The sequence below is a fragment of the Myxocyprinus asiaticus genome, chromosome 45 (assembly GCF_019703515.2).
Source record: "Myxocyprinus asiaticus isolate MX2 ecotype Aquarium Trade chromosome 45, UBuf_Myxa_2, whole genome shotgun sequence".
Lineage (NCBI taxonomy): Eukaryota > Metazoa > Chordata > Actinopteri > Cypriniformes > Catostomidae > Myxocyprinus > Myxocyprinus asiaticus.
In genome coordinates this window covers 3,191,904-3,214,514 of record NC_059388.1, presented here as the reverse complement: position 1 = coordinate 3,214,514, position 22,611 = coordinate 3,191,904, and the positions used below count along the sequence as shown (strand labels likewise).

The 22,611-nt window shown below is 38.2% G+C and overlaps 2 protein-coding genes across 4 annotated transcripts in view; one reads left to right on the top strand and one right to left on the bottom strand.

The window, feature by feature from the left end:
- LOC127435325 (TBC1 domain family member 22A-like) overlaps positions 1-15,672 on the bottom strand; it is a 239,438-nt gene extending 223,766 nt beyond the window's left edge. For all 3 annotated transcript variants that reach the window (XM_051688729.1, XM_051688731.1, XM_051688730.1), the window contains exons 1-2: positions 15,477-15,672; positions 14,565-14,621 (exon numbers count right to left, since the gene is read on the bottom strand). In XM_051688729.1, coding sequence (XP_051544689.1) covers positions 14,565-14,621; positions 15,477-15,538 — 119 coding nt within the window. In that variant the 5' untranslated portion in view covers positions 15,539-15,672. The remainder of the gene's footprint in view (positions 1-14,564; positions 14,622-15,476) is intronic.
- Positions 15,673-19,104: 3,432 nt separating this feature from the next.
- Positions 19,105-22,611, top strand: part of LOC127435336 (ceramide kinase-like) — a 50,290-nt gene continuing 46,783 nt past the window's right edge. The window contains exon 1 of the mRNA XM_051688752.1: positions 19,105-19,395. The gene's annotated coding sequence lies outside the window, so the exon portion shown is untranslated. The remainder of the gene's footprint in view (positions 19,396-22,611) is intronic.

The window sequence follows — 22,611 nt, the reverse complement described above, 5'->3', positions numbered from 1 at the left end:
GTGACGAGACCAAAATAGAGCTTTATGGTCACAACCATAAGCGCTATATTTGGAGAGGGGTCAACAAGGCCTATAGTGAAAAGAATACCATCCCCACTGTGAAGCATGGTGGTGGCTCACTGATGTTTTGGGGGTGTGTGAGCTCTAAAGGCTCGGGATATCTTGTGAAAATTGATGGCAAGATGAATGCAGTATGTTATCAGATAATACTGGCAGACAATTTGCATTCTTCTGCACGAAAGCTGCGCATGGGACGCACTTGGACTTTCCAGCACGACAATGACCCTAAGCACAAGGCCAAGTTGACCCTCCAGTGGTTACAGCAGAAAAAGTTGAAGGTTCTGGAGTGGCCATCACAGTCTCCTGACCTTAATGTCATCGAGCCACTCTGGGGAGATATCAAACGTGCGGTTCATGCAAGACGACCAAAGACTTTGCATGACCTGGAGGCATTTTGCCAAGACGAATGGGCAGCTATACCACCTGCAAGAATTTGGGGCCTCATAGACAACTATTACAAAAGACTGCATGCTGTCATTGATGCTAAAGGGGGAAATACACAGTATTAAGAACTAAGGATATGCAGACTTTTGAACAGGGGTCATTTCATTTTTTTCTTTGTTGCCATGTTTTGTTTTATGATTGTGCCATTCTGTTATAACCTACAGTTGAATATGAATCCCATAAGAAATAAAAGAAACGTGTTTTGCCTGCTCACTCATGTTTTCTTTAAAAACGGTACATATATTACCAATTCTCCAAGGGTATGCAAACTTTTGAGCACAACTGTATATACTGTAAATTTCCAGGAGGAAGACGCTCGTCTCGACTGCATATCCTAGCACAGAAACTGATCATGTGGAGCAATGCACACATGTCCCGGGCACAATAAACACAGGAGCAGATTTACTGTATGGAGAATGGAGACATCAGCCGCAAGTGGTGAGCCAGGTGGGGGAGAGATACGGGCAAGCTGCCGTATTGCGATACTGATTTTATGGCATGTAAACATACACTTGTATCAAAGATTTACCTGTTTGTATTTAAATAATTAAAATAAACGATGACTAATCAATTTCATGCAAGATGTTTGAAACAAAGTATTAAGTATAATTAGTGCCCGACCGATAAATCGGTCGGCCGATATTATCGGCGTATATGTTCTGAAAAAAGTTTTCATATAATGCAGAAAACAATACTTTAGAATTGGTGTCATAGTGTAGTTTGTCCAGCAGAGCACGCTCCGACTCCATTGTTTACAGAGCTGACTCTGAGCTAATGGTGGCTCTGCCGACAGGGCAGAGTTAAACGGTGTGGATTTGAGTGATCTCTTCTCATTAAATTGCTAACTAGTTTGTGAAATACATACTGGAAAGTTAATAAAAAAATGACCCCATCATTTTATATAACTAATATAACGTTAACCCTGTCCCTGAACCATGTCACTCATGTTTATCACATCTGTTTGCTGTTAGCCAGCTATACTGTACTATACTGTCTGTGCAGTCAGTAATGTTGCAGATTGAAAGGTAAACATCAGAGCATCTTTTAGCAGCTCAGCAGACAACAGTGGATTGTGTGTGGTGAGTGTTGATTTCATGCTTCGCTGTTGCCTAGTTGGTGAGACACAATGCTGGAAAGTAAATAAAGTCCATCTTTTACTCTCCGTGACAACGAGCTTATAGCTAACTAGCTAATCACGTAGCTACTTTCATTGTTGTCAGATGATTAGAAGCTAATGTGTAAACATGTATTCACCAAAATGTTTTGTTCAGGATTCACAGTTTGGTACCCCCTTCATCCGAACAATTCCAGTCGTTGCATTACAAAATGTAATATTTAGAAGTCTGGTTTTCCAGACATTAAAATAGGATACGTAATAAAAGTAGATTTAATAAATAGTATATTTGCCTTGTGTAAATAATAATATATAGGAACTGTATCTAAAATAAATGAGGGGTGATACATACTAATACAACAGGCTGGAAAAACAGACATTTATTCATTTTAATATCCTATATATATATATTTTTTTGAACGTGTTGAAACTTGACACCGGGCGACGCACCCTAAAAACAGTGCCATTAGATCAGTTTCATACTGAAGAGCTGCTTAAAAGTTTTTTTTTTCTCTTTCTCTCGTAAATGTAAATGAGTGTAAATGCCAACATCATCATATATGTCGAAAGAACTGATGCCTGTCAACCAAAACATGAGCTCATTGATGTCATTAAATATCAGTCTGCTTTTTATTCCATCAGTTACTCCTGGTCGGAGGCTTCCATAAATATTTAGTTTATACGTAGGGTTACGTCCTACATAAATGTTATGGTGCAACGCTCAAATATTTAGTAGAGCGTAAATTGTGACTTAGTGCCCATTTACACCACAACTAGGCTAAGCTGTAACGTACATATAGCTGGTGCAATCGGCCCCTGATGTTTATTTAGCTATTTATTGTATTTTTATTTATTCTTTATTTAAATGGTCAGCAATTGACTTATACTAACAGTACTTATGTTTATTACGCTATTATATTTTTATTGTTCATTTTAGTGTTCATTTCTAGAATTTGTTGACAATGTATAATAACAATGTCAATTGTTCTTTGATAAAAATATTTGTTTAAGAAAGCAGCCTTCTGAGTACCTTTGCATAGTCATATCGGTGCAAAATCAGTGCACAAGCCACATAGAAAAGGTCTGTTTTCATTCCAGCTCAAAAATTAGTTATATCGGTCACCATATCGGTAATCTGTGAATTTTCCCTCTCTAAAATCTGTATCGGTCTCAAAAATCCCATATAGGTCGGGCTTTAAGTATAATGTGGTAATATATATATATATATATATATATATATATATATATATATATATATATATATATATATATATATATATATATATATATATATATATATATATATATATATATATATACATACATATACACTGGCGGCCAAAAGTTTGGAATAATGTACAGATTTTACTGTTACGGAAGGAAATTGGTACTTTAATTCACCAAAGTGGCATTCAACTGATCACAAAGTAAAGTCAGGACATTACTGATGTAAAAAACAGCACCATCACTATTTGAAAAAAGTCATTTTTGATCAAATCTAGACAGGCCCCATTTCCAGCAGACATCACTCCAACACCTTATCCTTGAGTAATCATGCTAAATTGCTAATTTGGTACTAGAAAAATCACTTGCCATTATTTCAAACACAGTTGAAAGCTATTTGGTTTGTTAAATGAAGCTTAACATTGTCTTTGTTTGTTTTGAGTTGCCACAGTATGCAATAGACTGGCATGTCTTAAGGTCAATATTAGGTCAAAAATGGCAAAAAAGAAACAGATTTCTCTAGAAACTCATCAGTCAATCATTGTTTTGAGGAATGAAGGCTATACAATGCTTGAAATTGCCCAAAACTTAAGATTTCATACAAGATTTTGAAATTGATGACTTGGACCAAATAAAAAAGAAAAGCAGTCAATAAGTGCCCAACATAGATGGGAACTCCTTCAATACTGTTTAAAAAGCATCCCAGGGTGATACCTCAAGAAGTTGGTTGAGAAAATGTCAAGAGTACATGTCTGCAAATTCTAGGCAAAGGGTGACTACTTTGAAGATGCTAAAATATAACACAATTTTGATTTATTTTGGATTTTGTTAAGTCACAACATAATTCCCATAGTTCCATTTATGTTATTCCATAGTTTTGATGACTTTACTATTATTCTAAAATGTGAAGAAAAAAATTATAATAAAGAATGAGTAATATATATATATAAAATTTTATTGGGTTATGTGACGCCATGCAAGGAGCAGATGTGTGAGCCACGAGCTCTAAGCACTTCGCTGAATTTTCGATTATTCTCATGTTATAATCTGGTGAATTTTGATACACCCAGTTACACATTTGCCCTTTATTGCAAAACATGGCAAAGTCGTCAAAATCCTCGGGCTCTGGAGACATTAGAAGACACTTACGTGTTCAGGATGAAAGCCTCGACAGGCCTACAGACCGGGGACTCGATTTGGATGGCGCGGCGGGAGAAGGAATCCAGCGTCAACTGTCCAACATGTCGGTGATGATGACGAAAGTTCTTGCTGACTTGGAGGATCTCGCTGTAATACGTCGATCGATTACGGCGATGGAAATAAAATTCTCTGAGTTAGTTACAAGAGTGACTGATGTTGAAAAACGAATCGATTTTTTGGAATCTTCGGACAGGGAATTAACCGCTAATCCGCCTGCGACCAAAGTTGATTTGGAACATCTCCTTGAAAAGCTTGTAGATCTTGAGAATAGAAGCCGCAGGAATAACGTTCGAATTGTTGGAGATCCCAAGCATGAGGAGGGCAGAGATATGGTGAAATTCCTAGACGGGTTCTTCCCGAGTCTGCTCGACATAACAGGCCACAAGCTGAAAATCAAGCGAGCTCACAGAGTCCCGGCTCACAGATCTGCTGAGGGAGGAAGGCCCCGACCGATTCTGGCCAGATTTCTGAGATCATCCGATAAAGATCTTGTGTTGCGCCAGGCGAGGAGCAAAGGGAAGCTTTCTTGGAAGAACCATAATATTTTCTTGTTCCCGGACTTTGCGAGCTCGACGAGAGAATCGCGATCGGTTCAAGGAATGTAAGAAACTCTTACATCAGAAAAAGATCTCGTTTGCTCTGATGTTTCCGGCCAAACTGAAAATAGAAACGAAGGTCGGTCACAAAGTATTTACATGTCCAAATCAGGCAGTGGTAGCTCAGCGGTTAAGGCTCTGGGTTACTGATCAGAAGGTTGGGGGTTCAAGCCCCAGCACCGCCAAGATGCCACTGTTGGGCCCTTGAGCAAGGCCCTTGACCCTATCTGCTCCAGGGGCGCTGTATCATGGCTGACCCTGCACTCTGACCCCAGCCTAGCTGGGATATGTGAAAAAGAAGAATTTCACTGTATATGTGCAAATGTATAATGTGTGATGAATAAAGAAAATTATTATTATTATTATTATAGAATCAATGTCTGAGTAAACCATTGGATGTTTCTCATGTGAGTGGGTCTGACTCACTGTACTTACTCTTGAGGAAGCTGGGCGACATTTTGGGTTTTTTGCGTTGGCTCCGCCGAGCGGCCGGAGCTTGATTTGTGAATAACACTTTTCCTTAAAGAAACTTTTGCATTGATGAAAGATTACATTTGCATTTGCAATGCAAAATATCTACATGCTCACACAAAGGATGTCTTTTATGAAGTTGATGGATTGTGTAAGTCATAGTATATACTTTTATGCGGCCTCCAAGTGAATTGACTCGACCATCCGGGGAACCGGGATGCCGGTTTTGTTTCTTTTTGTATTGGTTCTGCCTAGCCGCTGGAGCTTGTTCTATTGAATACCACTCCTTTGGAACAGCTGTGGATTAATCTGTTCATTCTTCGTGCTTATTCCTCCTGCTGGCTGTAGTTTGTTTTACGGGACATTGGAATGATTACGTCATCCGCTGAACTCATAACAGCCGGACATTGAACATTCGTTTGTCTGTCTGAGGAATCTGAATGGTTTAATATTGGCTGGAATTTGTTTTGTGGAAGATCACATCCTTGAGACAGTTCTGTGGATGAATCTACATGTTCTTTGAGTTCATTCTTCCTATTTGCTGGGTTTATTTTACAAATTATTTTCTGTTATGTAATTTTGCCTCACAAGTTTGTGAGGCAAAATTGAGCAATCCGATGGCAAAGTTGTCGTGGGGGCTCGTGGGCATTCATGGACCTTTTGAGTTTAGAGGGATTGTCGCCAGTTGGCGCTTTCGTGCGTGGGGTTAATGTGTATGTTTTTCTTTTTTCTGTTTGTTTTGTTTGGGGGGGGGTGTTTGGGGGTTGATTGTTTCACTAATGGGGAATGTGGTCTGTCAATTTTATTTTTATTATTATATCAATATGTCAGTTGTTAATATGAATGTACTACCTCTCTCCACATGGAATGTGAATGGGTTAGGGCACCCTATAAAAAGAAGGTAGGCTATTACTTTTCTTAAACGTAAGAAATATGATATAGTGTTTCTTCAAAAACGCATCTCTCCCCGCAGGAAGCTGAAAAATTTGGGAAGATATGGGGTGGACATGTTTTCTTTAGTGCTGGCTCAAGTAAGAGCAAGGGAGTCATTATATTGGTAAACATCTACAATTCAAATGTCTCAAACAGATTAAAGATAAATTAGGAAGAGTCATTATTGTGTTAGTTGAAATTCAAGGGCAAAGGTTGATTTTGGCTAAAATTTACGCACCTAACGCTGATGATCAGGGCTTTTTTATAGATCTTGAAGGGATGTTGCAAACCACTGGCACCCCTCATGATATAATATTGGGAGGAGACTTTAATCTTTTGATGGACTCAGTCCTTGATCACAGTGAAGCAAAAGTGTGTAAGCCCCCTAGAGCAACATTGACGCTTCACAGGATGTGTAAAAATCTTGGTCTTACGGATATTTGGAGACTTTTGAACCCATCTGGTAGGGACTATACATTTTTTTTCATCAGTCCATAAGATTTATTCTAGAATAGATTTTTTTTTTTGGATATCCAAATCCCTCATTTCATCTGTTGTTGATTGCTCAATTGGAAACATTTTAGTCTCAGATCATGCCCAGGTAAGTTTAGAGGTGATGCCTCATATAGAGAAAAAGAAATCATATAGTTGGCGCCTTAATGTGTCCCTTTTGCAAAATCCTGATTTCCAACAAATGTTAAAGACTGAAATCAATGTTTATATGGAGACCAACTGGTCCTCAGTATCCTCTGTGGGCGTGGCTTGGGAGGCACTTAAGGCGGTTCTTAGGGGTCGGATCATACAGTATTCCTCATTCATCAAAAAATCCAAAGCACGAGAACTTGTGGAGTTGGAAGAGAATATTAAAAGTGCAGAGGCAGAGCTGAAGCGGCGTATGTCAGCTGATGGCCTCAGAGAATTGACCCGATTGAAATATAGATATAATACTATTTTGTCGCGGAAAGTGGAGTTTTGTTTATTCAGGGCAAGACAGTCATACTTTTAGTCGGGGGACAAAGCAGGGAAGCTTTTGGCTAGATATATAAAGCAGACAGAGTCTCTTTCTATCATTCCCTCAGTGAAATCTGCTGGTGGTGAAATTTTTACTTCAGCCATTGATATTAATAATGCCTTTAAAGAGTTCCAAATAAACGTCTTCGTCTACTGATGAAGATATTAGAAACTTTGTGGAACCATTAGATCTTCCTAAACTGACGATTGAGCAAAACAATTCTTGATTCTGAGATAACCTTGGAGGAGCTTGACGAGATAATTAAGTCTCTACCTACTGGCAAGGCTCCAGGGCCAGATGGTTTTGCCGCAGAATTTTTTAGATCATATGCTACAGAACTGGCTCCACTTTTCTTAGGAGTTTATACTGAATCATTAAAGAATGGAAAGCTTCCTTCAACCATGACACAAGCCCGGATCAGTCTGATTCTTAAAAAGGACAAAGATCCAAGTGAATGTAAAAGTTACCATCCAATCTCCCTGATCCAACTAGATGTAAAAATACAGGCTAACCGATTAAGTAAAGTTATGGCATCTCTTATACATATAGATCAGGTGGGGTTTATTCGGGGCCGTAGCTCTTCTGATAACATCAGGTGTCTCATCAATATTATGTGGTCAGTGGCGAATGATCAGTCTTCGGTCGCTGCCATCTCACTTGATGCCGAAAGGCGTTTGATATGGTAGAATGGGATTATCTTTTTAAGATTTTGGAAATATACGGGTTTGGGAGTACATTTATTGGTTGGATTAAGTTACTTTATAAACACCCTGTAGCAGCAGTACAAACAAATGGATTAATTTCAGATTATTTTACTCTGGATAGGGGAACTCGGCAGGGCTGCCCTCTTTCCCCATTATTGTTCTGTCTTGCCCTGGAACCATTAGCAGCCACGATAAGAAAGGAGGATGATTTTCCAGGGGTGATTGTAGGAGGTGTGGCACATAAACTTCTGCTTTACGCAGATTATATTTTATTATTTGTCTCTGAACCTACTAGATCTATGCCTTGCCTCCACAGAATTATTAATTCCTTTTCCAAGTTCTCAGGATACAAAGTTAATTGGTCTAAATCCGAAGCTTTGGCTCTGACAGCGTACTGTCCAGTAACGGCTTTCCAGCCGGGTGCCTTCCAATGGCCCAAACAGGGCATTAAGTATTTGGGGATTTTATTCCCAGCAAATTTGTCTGATTTAGTTAGTGTCAATTTTGACCTTTTAATAAAAAGATTTTCGAGCGATGTGGGCAGGTGGGTTTCATTACATTTATCGATGATTGGGAAGGTTAATGTTATTAAAATGAATTGTATTCCAAAATTTAACTACCTGCTACAGTCCCTACCTGTAGATGTCCCCCTCTCTTATTTCAAGCAATCCGATAGCATAGCCAAGTCCTTTATTTGGAATGGTAAACATCCCAGATTGCATTTTAATCAGTTACATAGGCCAATAGACAAAGGTGGGCTAGGCCTACCCAAGATTTTGTTTTATTACTATGCGTTCAGTCTCAGATATTTGGCTCATTGGTCACTTCCACCTGAGAGAGCCCCTCCCTGGTTTGTTATTGAACAGGCAGTTCTTGCCCCTATTTCGCCATTACAAAGCATCTCTATCAAACTAATTGGAAAAGTTAAGTTACATCCCGTTATTTCACATTTACACTCGGTATGGACTAATGTGTCCAGATTGTTTAAATTGGACACTTATTTAAATGTTGCCTCGAGCATATGGCAGAACCTAAGACTATGTATTGGCAAGTCCCCTTTCTGCTGGTCAGAGTGGATTGTGAGGGAGGTTGCTACACTCGGTGACCTATATGAAAGTGGAGTGTTGAAATCGTTTGAAAACTTGGTCCAACATTTTGGGATCCCCAGACCTCAGTTTTATAGGTATTTACAATTGCGCCACCTTTTTTGTACTATTTTTGGGAGTAGCACACACCCCCCTGAGGCGGCAGATGCTTTGGGAGAGGTGATTGCGGCTTTTGGAAAAGGTCATGAGGCATCAGTGTATTACTCCCTATTAATTCAGAGTATGGGGGATGGAGCTTTAACTTCTATTAAGAAATTATGAGAGAAAGATTTGAATTTGGTATTGGAGGATGGAGCGTGGAATAAGATTCTGAAAAATGTCAAGTCTGCATCTAGAGATGTAAGGGTTCGCCATATGCAATTTAAGATTTTACTGGACCCCCTCTAGATTATATAGGCTTGGTCTTAAAGACACACCCACATGCTGGCAATGCCAATCAGAAGTTGGAGACATTGCCCATGTTTTTGGGGATGCGTTAAGATCCAAGATTTTTGGTTAAAGATTCAGAATTGTTTGCATGACGTTCTGGGCACTCAGGTTTTGCTTTGCCCCAGACTTTGCATTTTGGGCGATGGGGAAGTTATAAAATCGGGCGACAAATATATAAAAAAACAAAAAAATTGAATTCTGACTGGCGTGATGATCGGTAGACAAGTTATTTTAAGGGGATGGAAGTGAGACGTAGCGCCACCATTTCCGGAGTGGTGTGCGGAGATGGGGAGGGTGGCGGCTTATGAGAGGATGATAGATAGAAGGCTGGGGCAGGAGGACTTATTTTTCAGGAAGTGGGGTAGGTATTTGGCAGTTTTGGAGGACTCTAGGGGAAGGGATGAAGAGGGAGATGTTTAGTTTAATTATGTATATTTATTATATATTTTATTTTAATTTTTATTTTTTTATTTATTGTTTGTGTGTGTGTATTATTTTATGTGACCACAGGGGTGTTTTTTGGGGTAGGGTGAGGTTGGTGTTTGGGGAGGAATGTTAATGAGTGTTAAAAGTTAAATGTTTTTTTAAATGTGTTTATGTTGTGTTTTTCTCTGTTGTGCTTTCTCTTTGAATCAATAAAAAAATGTTAATTACAAAAAAATATATACATAATTTTATTTTTATGTACCCTGTACCACAGATAATCGCAATTAATAACAGATTAATGATAACAGCGCTTCGCTGCCACAGTGGTTTAAACTTTACAGAAGCTTGCGGAGTCCTAATCCATAACTACAGTGTGTTTTATCCTGCATACTGGCAAAGCCTGCATTATTCCCTTTTCACGTGCCCGCAGTGAGAAGCTTCTCACTACAGAATTACATTAAAAGAGCCTTGTGTTGCCGTCTAACTTCCTGGCTGATGTCTTGAGATGTTGATTCAATAAATCCACATAATTTTCCTTCCTTAAGATGCCATCTATTTTGTGAAGTGCACCAGTCCCTCATGCAGCAAAGCACCCCCACAACATGATGCTGCCACCCCCATGCGTCACGGTTGGGATGGTGTTCTTTGACTTGCAAGCCTCACCCTTTTTCCTCCAAACATAAAGATGGTCATTATGGCCAAACAGTTAAATTTTTGTTTCATCAGACCAGAGGAAATTTCTCCAAAAATTAAGGTATTTGTCCCCATGTGCACTTGCAAACTTTTTTAATGGTGGTTTTGGAGCAGTGGATTCTTCCTTGCTGAGCAGCCTTTCAGGTTATGTCAATATAGGACTCATTTTACTGTGGATATAGATACTTGTCTACCTGTTTCCTCCAGCATCTTCACAAGGCCCTTTGCTGTTGTTCTGGGATTGATTTGCACTTTTCACACCAAACTACGTTCATCTCTAAGAGACAGAATGCATCACCTTCCGGAGTCTGCATGGTCCCATGGGGTTTATACTTGCATACTATTGTTTGTACAGATGAAAGTGGTACGTTCAGGCATTTGCTCCCAAGGTTGAACCAGACTTGTGGAGGTCTTGGCTGATTTCTTTTGATTTTCCCATGATGTCAAGCAAAGAGGCACTGGGTTTGAAGGTAGGCCTTAAAATAGATCCACAGGTACACCTCCAATTGACTCCAATTAGCCTATCAGAAGCTAATTGGCTAATTGCCTAAAGGCTTGACATCATTTTCTGGAATTTTCCAAGCTGCTTAAAGGCATAGTTAACTTAGTGTATGTAAACTTCTGACCCACTGGAATTGTGATATAGTCAATTAAAAGTGAAACAATCTGTCTGTAAACAATTGTTGGAAAAAAAACTTGTCATGCACAAAGTAGATGTCCTAAACGACTTGACAAAACTATAGTTTGCCAACAAGAAATCTGTGGAGTGGTTAAAAAATACATTTTAATGACTTCAACCTAAGTGTATGTAAGCGTCTGACTTCAACATTATCTATCTATCTATATCTATCTCTAATATATATATATATATATATATATATATATATATATACATATATATACACACACACACACACACAGTATCAGAATCAGAATGAGCTTTATTGCCAAGTACGCTTACACATACAAGGAATTTGTCTTGGTGAAAGGAGCTTCCAGTGTACAACAATACAAAAACAATACAAAAACAGCAGCAAGACATAGATAATAATAAAAAATAAAAAATAATTATACACATACGTACATACACACACACACACACATACATACATACATACAAATATGTAGTGCAAATCTAATGCAAATCTGTTATCTGTTATGTACAGTGCAAAATACAAATCTTATGTACAGTGCAAATGTTTTTTTTTTTTTTTTAGAGGAATGAAATGGCAGAGGTTGGATGTGTTGGATAAATATAAAAAAGACTAAACTGTGCATTGCACATAGTTATTGCTCAAAGGGGCAGTTAACTGTTCATGAGATGGATAGCCTGAGGGAAAAAACTGTTCCTGTGCCTGACGGTTCTGGTGCTCAGAGCTCTGAAGCGTCGGCCAGAAGGCAACAGTTCAAAAAAGGTAATGGGCAGGGTGAGTGGGGTTCAGAGTAATTTTTCCAGCCTTTTTCCTCACTCTGGAAGTGTATGGTTCTTGAAGGGGGGGCAGGGGGCAACCAATACTCCTCTCAGCAGTCTGAACTGTCCTTTGTAGTCTTCTGATGTCTGATTTCATAGCTGAACCAAACCAGACAGTTATTGAAGTGCAGAGGACAGACTCAATGACTGCTGAGTAGAACTGTATCAGCAGCGCCTGTGGCAGGTTGAATTTCCTCAGCTGGCGAAGGAAGTACAACCTCTGCTGGGCCTTTTTCACAATGGAGTCAATGTGGGTCTCCCACTTCAGGTCCTGTGAGATGGTAGTGCCCAGGAACCTGAATGACTCCACTGCTGCCACAGTGCTGTTTAGAATGATGATGGGGGTCTGTGTTGGGGTGTTCCTCCTGAAGTCCACAATCATCTCCACCGTTTTGAGCGTGTACAGCTCAAGGTTGTTTTGACTGCACCAGACAGCCAGCCGTTAAACCTCCCTTCTGTATGCAGACTCATCGTCATCTCGGATGAGGCCGATGACAGTGGTGTCATCTGCAAACTTCAGCAGCTTGACAGAGGGGTCCTTGGCGATGCAGTCATTGGTGTAGAGGGAGAAGAGTAGTGGGGAGAGCACACATCCCTGGGGGGCACCAGTGCTGATTGTATAGGTGCTGGAAGTGAGTTTCCCCTGTCTCACAAGCTGCTGCCTGTCCGTCAGAAAGCTGGTAATCCACTGACAGATAGACATAGGAACAGAGAGTTGGTGTAATTTATTCTGGAGTATAGCTGGGATGATGGTGTTGAAAGCCGACAAAAGTCCACAAAAAGGATCCTTGCATATGTCCCTGGTCTGTCCAGATGTTGCGGGACATGATGCAATCCCATGTTGACTGCATCATCCACAGACCTGTTTGCTCGATAAGCAAATTGAAGGGGATCTAGAAAGGGTCCAGTGATGTGCTTCAGGTGGGCCAACACCAGACTCTCAAATGATTTCATGACCACAGACGTCAGGGCGACAGGTCTGTAGTCATTAAGTCCTGTGATTTTTGGTTTCTTTGGGATGGGGATGATAGTGGAACGTTTGAAGCAGCATGGGACTTCACACTGCTCCAGTGATCTATTGAAGATCTGTGTGAAGATGGGGGCCAGCTGGTTAGCACAGGATCTAAGACATGCAGGTGAAACACCATCTGGGCCCTATTTTTTCCTTATCCTTTGTTGTCGAAAGACGCGGCTCACATCATCTTCACAGATCTTAAGTGCAGTTTGAGTAGCAGGAGGGGAGAGGAGGGGGGTTGCAGGAGGTGTTGGTTTTTGTGTGAAGTGAAGGTCAGAGTGGGTGTGGGGTGTGAGATTGGGCCTTTCAAATCTACAGCAGAACACATTCAGGTCGTCAGCCAGTTGTTGGTCCACCACAGGGTTGTGGGCAGGAGTCCTGTAATTCATAAATTGTTTCATGCCACTCCACACTGATGCAGGGTCGTTAGAGTATCTTCTTTTAGCCACTCTGTTTCCCAGTATATCAGTATACTGTATATAGTACTGTGCAAATGTCTTAGGCACATAAGATGTTTCACAAAACATTTGTCTTGTTTTTTTTCTTTTTTTTTTTTATACCTTCAGCTTTAGTGTGTCAATAGGAAATATAAATGTAAGACTCCCAAATATTCCTTAAGCAAACAGAACAGAAGAACAGGGAGCCCTGGAACAGATGGAATTGTCCCCTAAGTGCCCCCTAATCGACTGAACATCGATTCAGTCTGAGATTAAATGAAGAGACAGAAGCAATTGAGACAGCTTTAATAAATAGAAGAACTGTGGCGAATTCTCCAAGAAGCTTGGAGCATCCTATCTGCCAACAACCAAGAAAAACTGTGTCCAGGTGTACCTAGGGGAATTGGTGCCGTTTTGAAGGCAAACATGGTCACACCAAATATTGATTTAGCTTTAATTTACTGGACTTTGTATCACATTAATTGATAAATGAAAACTATTTATGGCATTATTATCGAAGACATCCTCACTATGCAACATTTTTCACAAGTATCTAAAACTTTTGCACAGTACTGTGTATATATATATATATATATGTATATATATATATATATATATATATATATATATATATATATACACACACACACAGTATATACATATTTTGTTTATTTATTTTATTTTTTGTATTGATTTGGTGTTAAATATGACCAGGATATTTTCTTGACAGATTTCACAGAAATCACCCTACATACAATTGGTGAAATCATAAAATTAAGTAATCAAACATTATGAGAAAGCAATGCCTTCTTAAATTTAACAGGCTAATAGAGGCTTTCCTGTCAATCCTGGATTTGATTGGAAATGTAAAACTCAACCACTTACTGACACACTGGGCAAATAAAGCCTTCAACAGTAACTCTCTCAAACTTTCGACAACAAAATTTTCTGTATGGCATTAGAATCATCACTGAAGTCCACGAACACATTTGTATATATCTGAAGTTATATTTTTTTTTATTTAAATTTGCATACAGTACAGGAATACTAGATCAGATTTGACTAGAGACATTTTGTGGGGACATATTTATTTGGCCAAGTGTAAATGTAATGTGTATACCCAATCAGAAAGCAATGCAATCGATCAAGATGCATGAAGTGACTAAATGTAAATAGATTTAGCCTAAAGTAAAGACATTTGTTTTCATCTTCATATTTAAATGACTTACTTGGCATGTAGAAGAGGGTCAAATGGCGGATGCTGGGCTCCATAAACATGCTGAATACTGAGAAAAATAAGGGTGCTACAATCAGTAACCACATATATATATATATATATACTTTCAATATCTCACACAACACCATTTATATAATCTGAAAACTGGTTTGACAAGTCAGCAAACAATGATACAATTCCCTCAAAGAAACTTCAAACATGATTGAACTAATAGCTATTAGAACATTTTATTTAGTCCACAAATACCACTTTTATAATGTTTTAATGCTGATGTTAGCATCGCTAACAATAAGTACCAGAAAAGTACTATGGTACGACCATGGTTCTATGGACATGATAACACAGTAGTATCAAAGTATTCTTTGCAATGCCTTGGAGTACCATGTAATTATTATCATGGTGTACAAATATGGCAATCATTTAGTACCATTTTAAAACCAAATTAGCATAGATTTACCATCTGATACCATCACTGTGCCTTGGTACCAACAGTACTTTTTATAAGGGATGTCAAGAGGAGAGGCCCAGGAGCACACAGCTAACAGGCTAGCACATCACTTTATGAGCCAGATCATTAACACAAAGTGCATTGATATATTCAGATCAATGTGATCTGACACATATAGATCAGACAATGGTGATCAGCGGTAAAGAATCCGATCAATTTCCAATATAAACCAATGGAACCGTACAGCTAATACACATGACAGATTACAGAAATTGAATCAAAGACAGCCTTAAAAATATTCGATTAGAGTGACACATATCATTCTGAATATGAATAGCTCATATGATGAGATCTGTTACTATTAGATTGTGTTTAATTAGTAAATTGTACAATTAAACACATATAAACACACACAGCTAACACTGAGACAGCCATTAGCATGAATACGTCACTCACTTTCCAGGAACCTTAGCTGTATTTCTCTTCCAAAACTGTTTTTTGTTGCCGTCGCTGGCCATAATTTGTCTTCTGAGCGATCTCTCATTAATTAATTTAGAGATTAAAGTGATAAGTCCTGCAATTTGGGCACGAAGAGCTTATTTACACCTGAGTTTCACTTCGCAAACTCAGAGATCGGCCATGTTGGTTCCGCCCGCCGCACAAAAGCGCAACTGTGATTGGTTAAGGGCAGTACTGAGTGGCTGTTGAATAGCCAATCATGAGTGGATATATCTGCCTACGTTCTGTAATAAACTCACAGGTTTGTTTAAATTCTGGACAAACTTACCAGAATAATAATAAGAACATTTATTCTTATAAAACATAATTATATAAATATATAATTATTTTTCACTATTATTTTATGTTTATATTTTTATCAAAAGGACCAAAATATGATTTTTATGCGTCAGCATAATATTATTAATTTTATTAGCAACATATTGCACAAGTTTAAGAAAAGCTACCATAATTAAGGTAACTAAAAGTTATTTGATGATATATGAAGTCGAAAGTAGTTTATTTACTTTTAATATAACATCACATACATAAATTTTATATAAAATCATTTAATCTAATCACATATGTCATTTTAGTCAGAGCAGTCAAACAAATTTTTCAGAGAATATACCTTGATATTTTACATACATTGCACAGTGCCTTTCACTGACCTAAAGGAATCCAAGCTGTCACAGTCCAAACACTTCCTGTAGTAGACCTATTGCAGGGGTCGGGAACCTATGGCTCACGAGCCACATGTGGCTCTTTGTTAAAAATCAAGTGGCTCACGGGGTGTCTCACCATTCACCAACACATGATCATTTAAAACTTTCTAGAGATAATTTTCCTTCAGAAAGTGTGGGTGTGATTGCAAAGCTTGAAGTCAATGACACTGTTTTGATTTCCTTTCTCCCGAATATGTCGTACAGCCTACTCCTGGTGAACAAGTTTTGAAATTAACACCCGCCAAATGCGGATTTTTCATGCTGAGTATTTTGCTGATGTACCAGCCACTGTGGAGGGCGGCCTGTAAGACTTCTCCGAGTGATATATTCCAAGAAATTAGACACAAAGACGCGCGTATGACAAAAAGTAATTATATTTTGTAGAACAGTCGAAAGAAAAGCCGCTGATGCGTGTCTGATTTGATATGTGTGCGCAGTGAGCTCCGCTGTTCACGAGTGCAATGAAAGAGCTTCTCCAAGACCGCACATGCATAGAGTTCCCCTCGTTTCCCAATAACTATTGATCTTAGCTGTTAAGAGCATTTGAGCGATTTTACAAATGTTTGTTATTTTTTATGAGCGCCCAGGGTGTGAAATAGCATCCGTCACACTCCAAATGCGATGAGGCTCAATTATGTTCATGAGCTCCTGGTTCAAATGTATTTCATGAATGAGTAAGTTTGCTCATCTACCTGCAACAGGTGAGTGACCTGATGTCTCGGAGTGACACATGACAAAAAGTTAGTCAAAAAGACACGTGCTTGAAGAAACATGCTTTATTATATTTTTAAGAACAGACAACAGAAAAGCCGTCAATGCTCGTGTCTGATTCGCTGTTAGTTCAGAGGCATGCAATGGGACCCTCTCTCGTGGAACAAGCGCATGTAAAGAGTTATCACTCCTTTTTCTCTGTTTTAATTCGACTGAAAACTGTTTGCAAGAATAGTCTATGAGAATGCTGCAAATGATCTCCGATCATCTCATGAGGTGCTGTGAGTTTAGTTTGCTTTATTTCCACAGAGCAGTTTACTCTTACACATTGTGAACGCAACTCTGCAGGTTCAGTAATATATACAGGTATCTTTGTATTAAAGAAACAAAGACGAAAGTGATTAAATCATAAAGTAATACAAGACACGTTCACCTTGAACCTAAAATTGAATTCTATTTTATTTTCTTTAGGCAGCATTAACTGCATAACCAAAATGCAATACAAACACATTCGATAAGAACACACATTTGGCAGCATTATTTTGGGAACACAAGGGAATTTATTAGGCTTATTTATTATGATGATTATTATAATTATTAATAATTATAATTGTCTTTATTTCTTAATTTGTAGGCTATTAGTAATTTTTCACCTGTTGTCGTTGACGGATACATGCTGTAAAATGTAATTTGTAATGTATTTCGTTAGATTACTCAAGGTCAGTAACGTATTCTAAATACTTTGGATTACTTCTTCAGCACTGGTAGATTTTTTCACTTGTTTTGACTATAAAAACTCTGCCAGTACAGTAAGATATAATACACATGTTAAAAATACATTCTCTGAAAAACCTAAATATCTTATGCAATGTTGTTTCTAAAACAAGATCAATCTAATTTATCTTGTTTTAAGGATTTTTAGATATTTTTACAGGAAAACAATACAAAAATTATTATCAAGAATATGATTTTTGCCCTAATATCAAAGGTCTTACTAAAAAAAAAGAAATTATGATCCAACGTGAATTTTCTTGTTAAAAAATATGATCGTGCATGGTAACATGTGCAGGTAAAATGGCTAGAAATAGCATTTTAGCTTAGCATAAAGCTGACAATTTACACAAGGTTTATTTCTGTTTCATCTTCTTCTCCAAACTTACTTCAAACGTACTTCTCTGTCTGCTTGTATGAATGTAACACATCATAAGAAAGTATTTCACCGCTGTTCAAATGCACTTTGGATCGCATCATTTATATGTATACATTTTTTCCATCTGAAAGGACTAAATATTAAATGAAACAAATGACAATAAAATGCAAAGTAATCTTTTCAGTAATCAAAATACTTTTTGAATGTAACTGTATTCTAATTACCAATGATTAAATTGTAACTGTAGTGGAATACAGTTACTTATATTTTGTATTTTAAATACGTAATCCCATTACATGTATGCCGTTGCTCCCCAACCCTGTCTATGGGCAATATAAACATTTTATTTTATTGAAAAACTTTGTTTTTGAAAATAGTAAATTGTTCATTTTTGCTATGGCTCTTTTGAAAAAATGCATCAACCAAAAATTAAAAAATGGGCTTCTTAGTGAAAAAAGGTTCCCGACCCCTGACCTATTGTATTATAAAAGTGTATTGATTTATTACTTTGACAGAATAGCTTTTTCACTATTCTAAATTTCATTATTCTGTATTTTCACTCTCCTAGTATTTTCACTTTTTTCCTCTGGAAAAGCATGTTAAGGTGATATTAGGCTACTTTGTTGTCTGTAACACTTAGCAATAATTTAAATTAAATATACAACATACAGTGAAATTGTATGGTAGCTTGAAAATGTATGGCCATACTAAACAGTCATTGAAACAGGAATCAACGTTTGTGACCTATTATAAACCCTTATTCAGAATTGCACGTGCTCCTGAATTACCATAATACCTAAACATAATTTTACATTTGATTTAACCCTCGTTTATTAATAAGTATAATATGTAAATTATGTATTATTTGCGTTGATAAAAATAAAAAAATAAAATAAAAAAAGGATTGGTGAAAGATATCTTCACATCATTCACATCGCTCCTCCTACAGCGGGATTATGTGTGACGCATTCTCTCAAGCTCCTCCCACTTTACCAGGAAAGATAAAACCGCTATGTAGCCAAACTGCATAGGTGAAAACGAGCAACATCGTAGCGATGATTATTATTACTGTTATAATGATTTGAAACGTCAGGGCGGTATAGTATAAACCCGATGTGAAGATGAAAGTGAGATATGTAAGTGAGATATGTTTATTTGTTGTAAGAGCAGAAATGGAGAAGCAGTTGAGTCTGTTATGAGGTCACATTAAACTCCTTAATTCTCGCGTGGAAAGAGATACAAACGGCCAAAACATACACCGGACGCTCCATATATGGAGCTTTCAAAGCGGGTGAGTTACATTTCTCATAATAATAATAATACTATAACAGATAGACAACATCATGATGCTCTGCTGTTGTTTGTTTCTGTGGTGTCTCGAAACATACTGAGCTCCCTACCTAGTGGAGAGCAGTTTTGGGCATCGAATTCGCTTGCTGCGTTTTAGCGCGTGCGTAGATCGCAGCAATTTTGACCAGCTGACTCGAAAGCGTCTGTGATGCCCAAAAGTTCTGCTGATTTTGTGTGCATCAGCGATGATACCTAAAACTGCAGCTGACTTAAGGCCTTTTCACACCGGATGTAGCACGAAAAAGCGAGACGAATTGCTGAAAAATGGCCCATTCAAATAAAAAACGATAAATAATTGCCGTTTTAAACATGTCGGTAATGCCCCAAAAATGCAGCTGGATCAGTACACGTCTATAATACCTAAATCACAGATCACTCAAAAGTTATCTATAATACCTCAAATGCTGATAACTCATATCCTATCTTTAATTCTTGCCCAAAAATGCAGAAATTTGTGTCAGACATAGACAACCTGTGATGATCATAAAAACATATTTTCATTATTTTTATCAGTGTTTTAAGATCTACGCCAGGGCTACTCAACTTCGGAAAGGTCAGGGACAGCAAAGCTGGAACCCTTGAGGGCCGCACTCTTAATCTTTATGATTATATATACACACTGGTGGCCAAAAGTTTGGAATTATGTACAGATTTTGCTCTTATGGAAAGAAATTGGTACTTTTATTCACCAAAGTGCTATTGAACTGATCACAATGTATAGTCAGGACATTAATAATGTGAAAAATTACTATTACAATTTGAAAAAAAATGTTCAGAACTTCTTAAACTACTTCAAAGAATTCTCATCAAAAAATCATCCACGTGCAGCAATGTCAGCTTTGCAGATCCTTGGCATTCTAGCTGTCAGTTTGTCCAGATACTCAGGTGACATTTCACCCCACGCTTCCTGTAGCACTTGCCATAGATGTGGCTGTCTTGTCGGGCACTTCTCACGCACCTTACAGTCTAGCTGATCCCACGAAAGCTCAATGGGATTAAGATCCATAACACTCTTTTCCAATTATCTGTTGTCCAGTGTCTGTGTTTCTTTGCCCACTCGAACCTTTTCTTTTTGTTTTTCTGTTTCAAAAGTGGCTTTTTCTTTGCAATTCTTCCCATAAGACCTGCACCTCTGAGTCTTCTCTTTACTGTTGTACATGAAACTGGTGTTGAGTGGGTAGAATTCAATGAAGCTGTCAGCTGAGGACATGTGAGGTGTCTATTTCTCAAACTAGAGACTCTGATGTACTTATCCTCTTGTTTAGTTTTACATCTGGCCTTCCACATCTCTTTCTGTCCTTGTTAGAGCCAGTTGTCCTTTGTCTTTGTAGACTGTAGTGTACACCTTTGTATGAAGTGTTAAGTTTTGGGCAATTTCAAGCATTATATAGCCTTCATTCCTCAAAACAATTATTGACTGATGAGTTTCTAGATGAGTTTCTTTTTTGTTTGCCATTTTTGACCTAATATTGACCTTAAGACATGCCAGTCTATTGCATGCTGTGGCAACTCAAAAACAAACACAAAGACAATGTTAAGCTTCATTTAATGAACCAAATAGCTTTCAACAGTGTTTGATATAATGGCAAGTGATTTACTTGTACCAAATTAGGAATTTAGCATGATTACTCAAGGATAATGTGTTGGAGTGATGGCTGCTGGAAATGGTGCCTGTCTAGATTTGATCAAAAATGACTTTTTTTCAAATAGTGATGGTGCTGTTTTTTTACATCAGTAATGTCCTGACTATATTTTGTGATCAGTTGAATGCCACTTTGGTGAATTAAAGTACCAATTTCCTTCCGAAACAGCAAAATCTGCATTATTCCAAATTTTTGGCCGCCAGTGTATATACAGTTGAAGTCAGAAGTTTACATAAACTTAGGTTGAAGTCATTAAAACTCATTTTTTAACCATTCCACAGATTTCATATTAGCAAACTATAGTTTTGGCAAGTTGTTTAGGACATCTACTTTGTGCATGACATGAGTAATTTTTCCAACAATTGTTTACAAACAGATTGTTCCACTTTTAATTGACTATATCACAATTCCAGTGGGTCAGAAGTTTGCATACACTAAGTTAACTGTGCCTTTAAGCAGCTTGAAAAATTCCAGAAAATGATGTCAAGCCTTGAGGCAATTAGCCAGTTAGCTTCTGATAGGAGGTGTACTGAATTGGAGGTGTACCTGTGGATGTATTTTAAGGCCTACCTTCAAACTCAGTGCCTCTTTGCTTGACATCATGGGACAATTAAAAGAAATCAGCCAAGACCTCAGAAAAAAATTGTGGACCTCCATAAGTCTGGTTCATCCTTGGGAGCAATTTCCAAACGCCTGAAGGTACCACGTTCATCTGTACAAACAATAGTATACAAGTATAAACACCGTCATCATACCGCTCAGGAAGGGGGAAGCATTCTGTCTCCTAGAGATGACTGTAGTTTGGTGCAAAAAGTGCAAATCAATCCCAGAACAACAGCAAAGGACCTTGTGAAGATGCTGGAGGAAACAGGTAGACAAGTATCTATATCCACAGTAAAACAAGTTCTATACCAACATAACCTGAAAGGCTCCTCAGCAAGGAAGAAGACACTGCTCCAAAACCACCATAAAAAAGCCAGACTACAGTTTGCAAGTGCACATGGGGACAAAAATCTTACTCTTTGGAGAAATGTCCTCTGGTCTAATGAAACAAAAATTTAACTGTTTGGCCATAATGACCATCGTTATGTTTGGAGGAAAAAGGGTGAGGCTTGCAAGCCGAAGAACACCATCCCAACCGTAAAGCATGGGGGTGGCAACATCATGCTGTGGGGGTGCATTGCTGCAAGAGGGGCTGGTGCATTTCACAAAATAGATGGCATCATGAAGAAGGAAAATTATGGGGATATATTGAAGCAACATCTCAAGACATCAGCCAGGAAGTTAAAGCTTGGTCGCAAATGGGTCTTCCAAATGGACAATGACCCCAAGCATACCTCCAAAGTTGTGGCAAAATGGCTTAAGGACAACAAAGTCAAGGTATTGGAGTGGCCATCACAAAGCCCTGACCTCAATCCGATAGAACATTTGTGGGCAGAACTGAAAAAGCGCGTGCGAGCAAAGGAGGACTACAAACCTGACTCAGTTACACCAGTTCTGTCTGGAGGAATGGG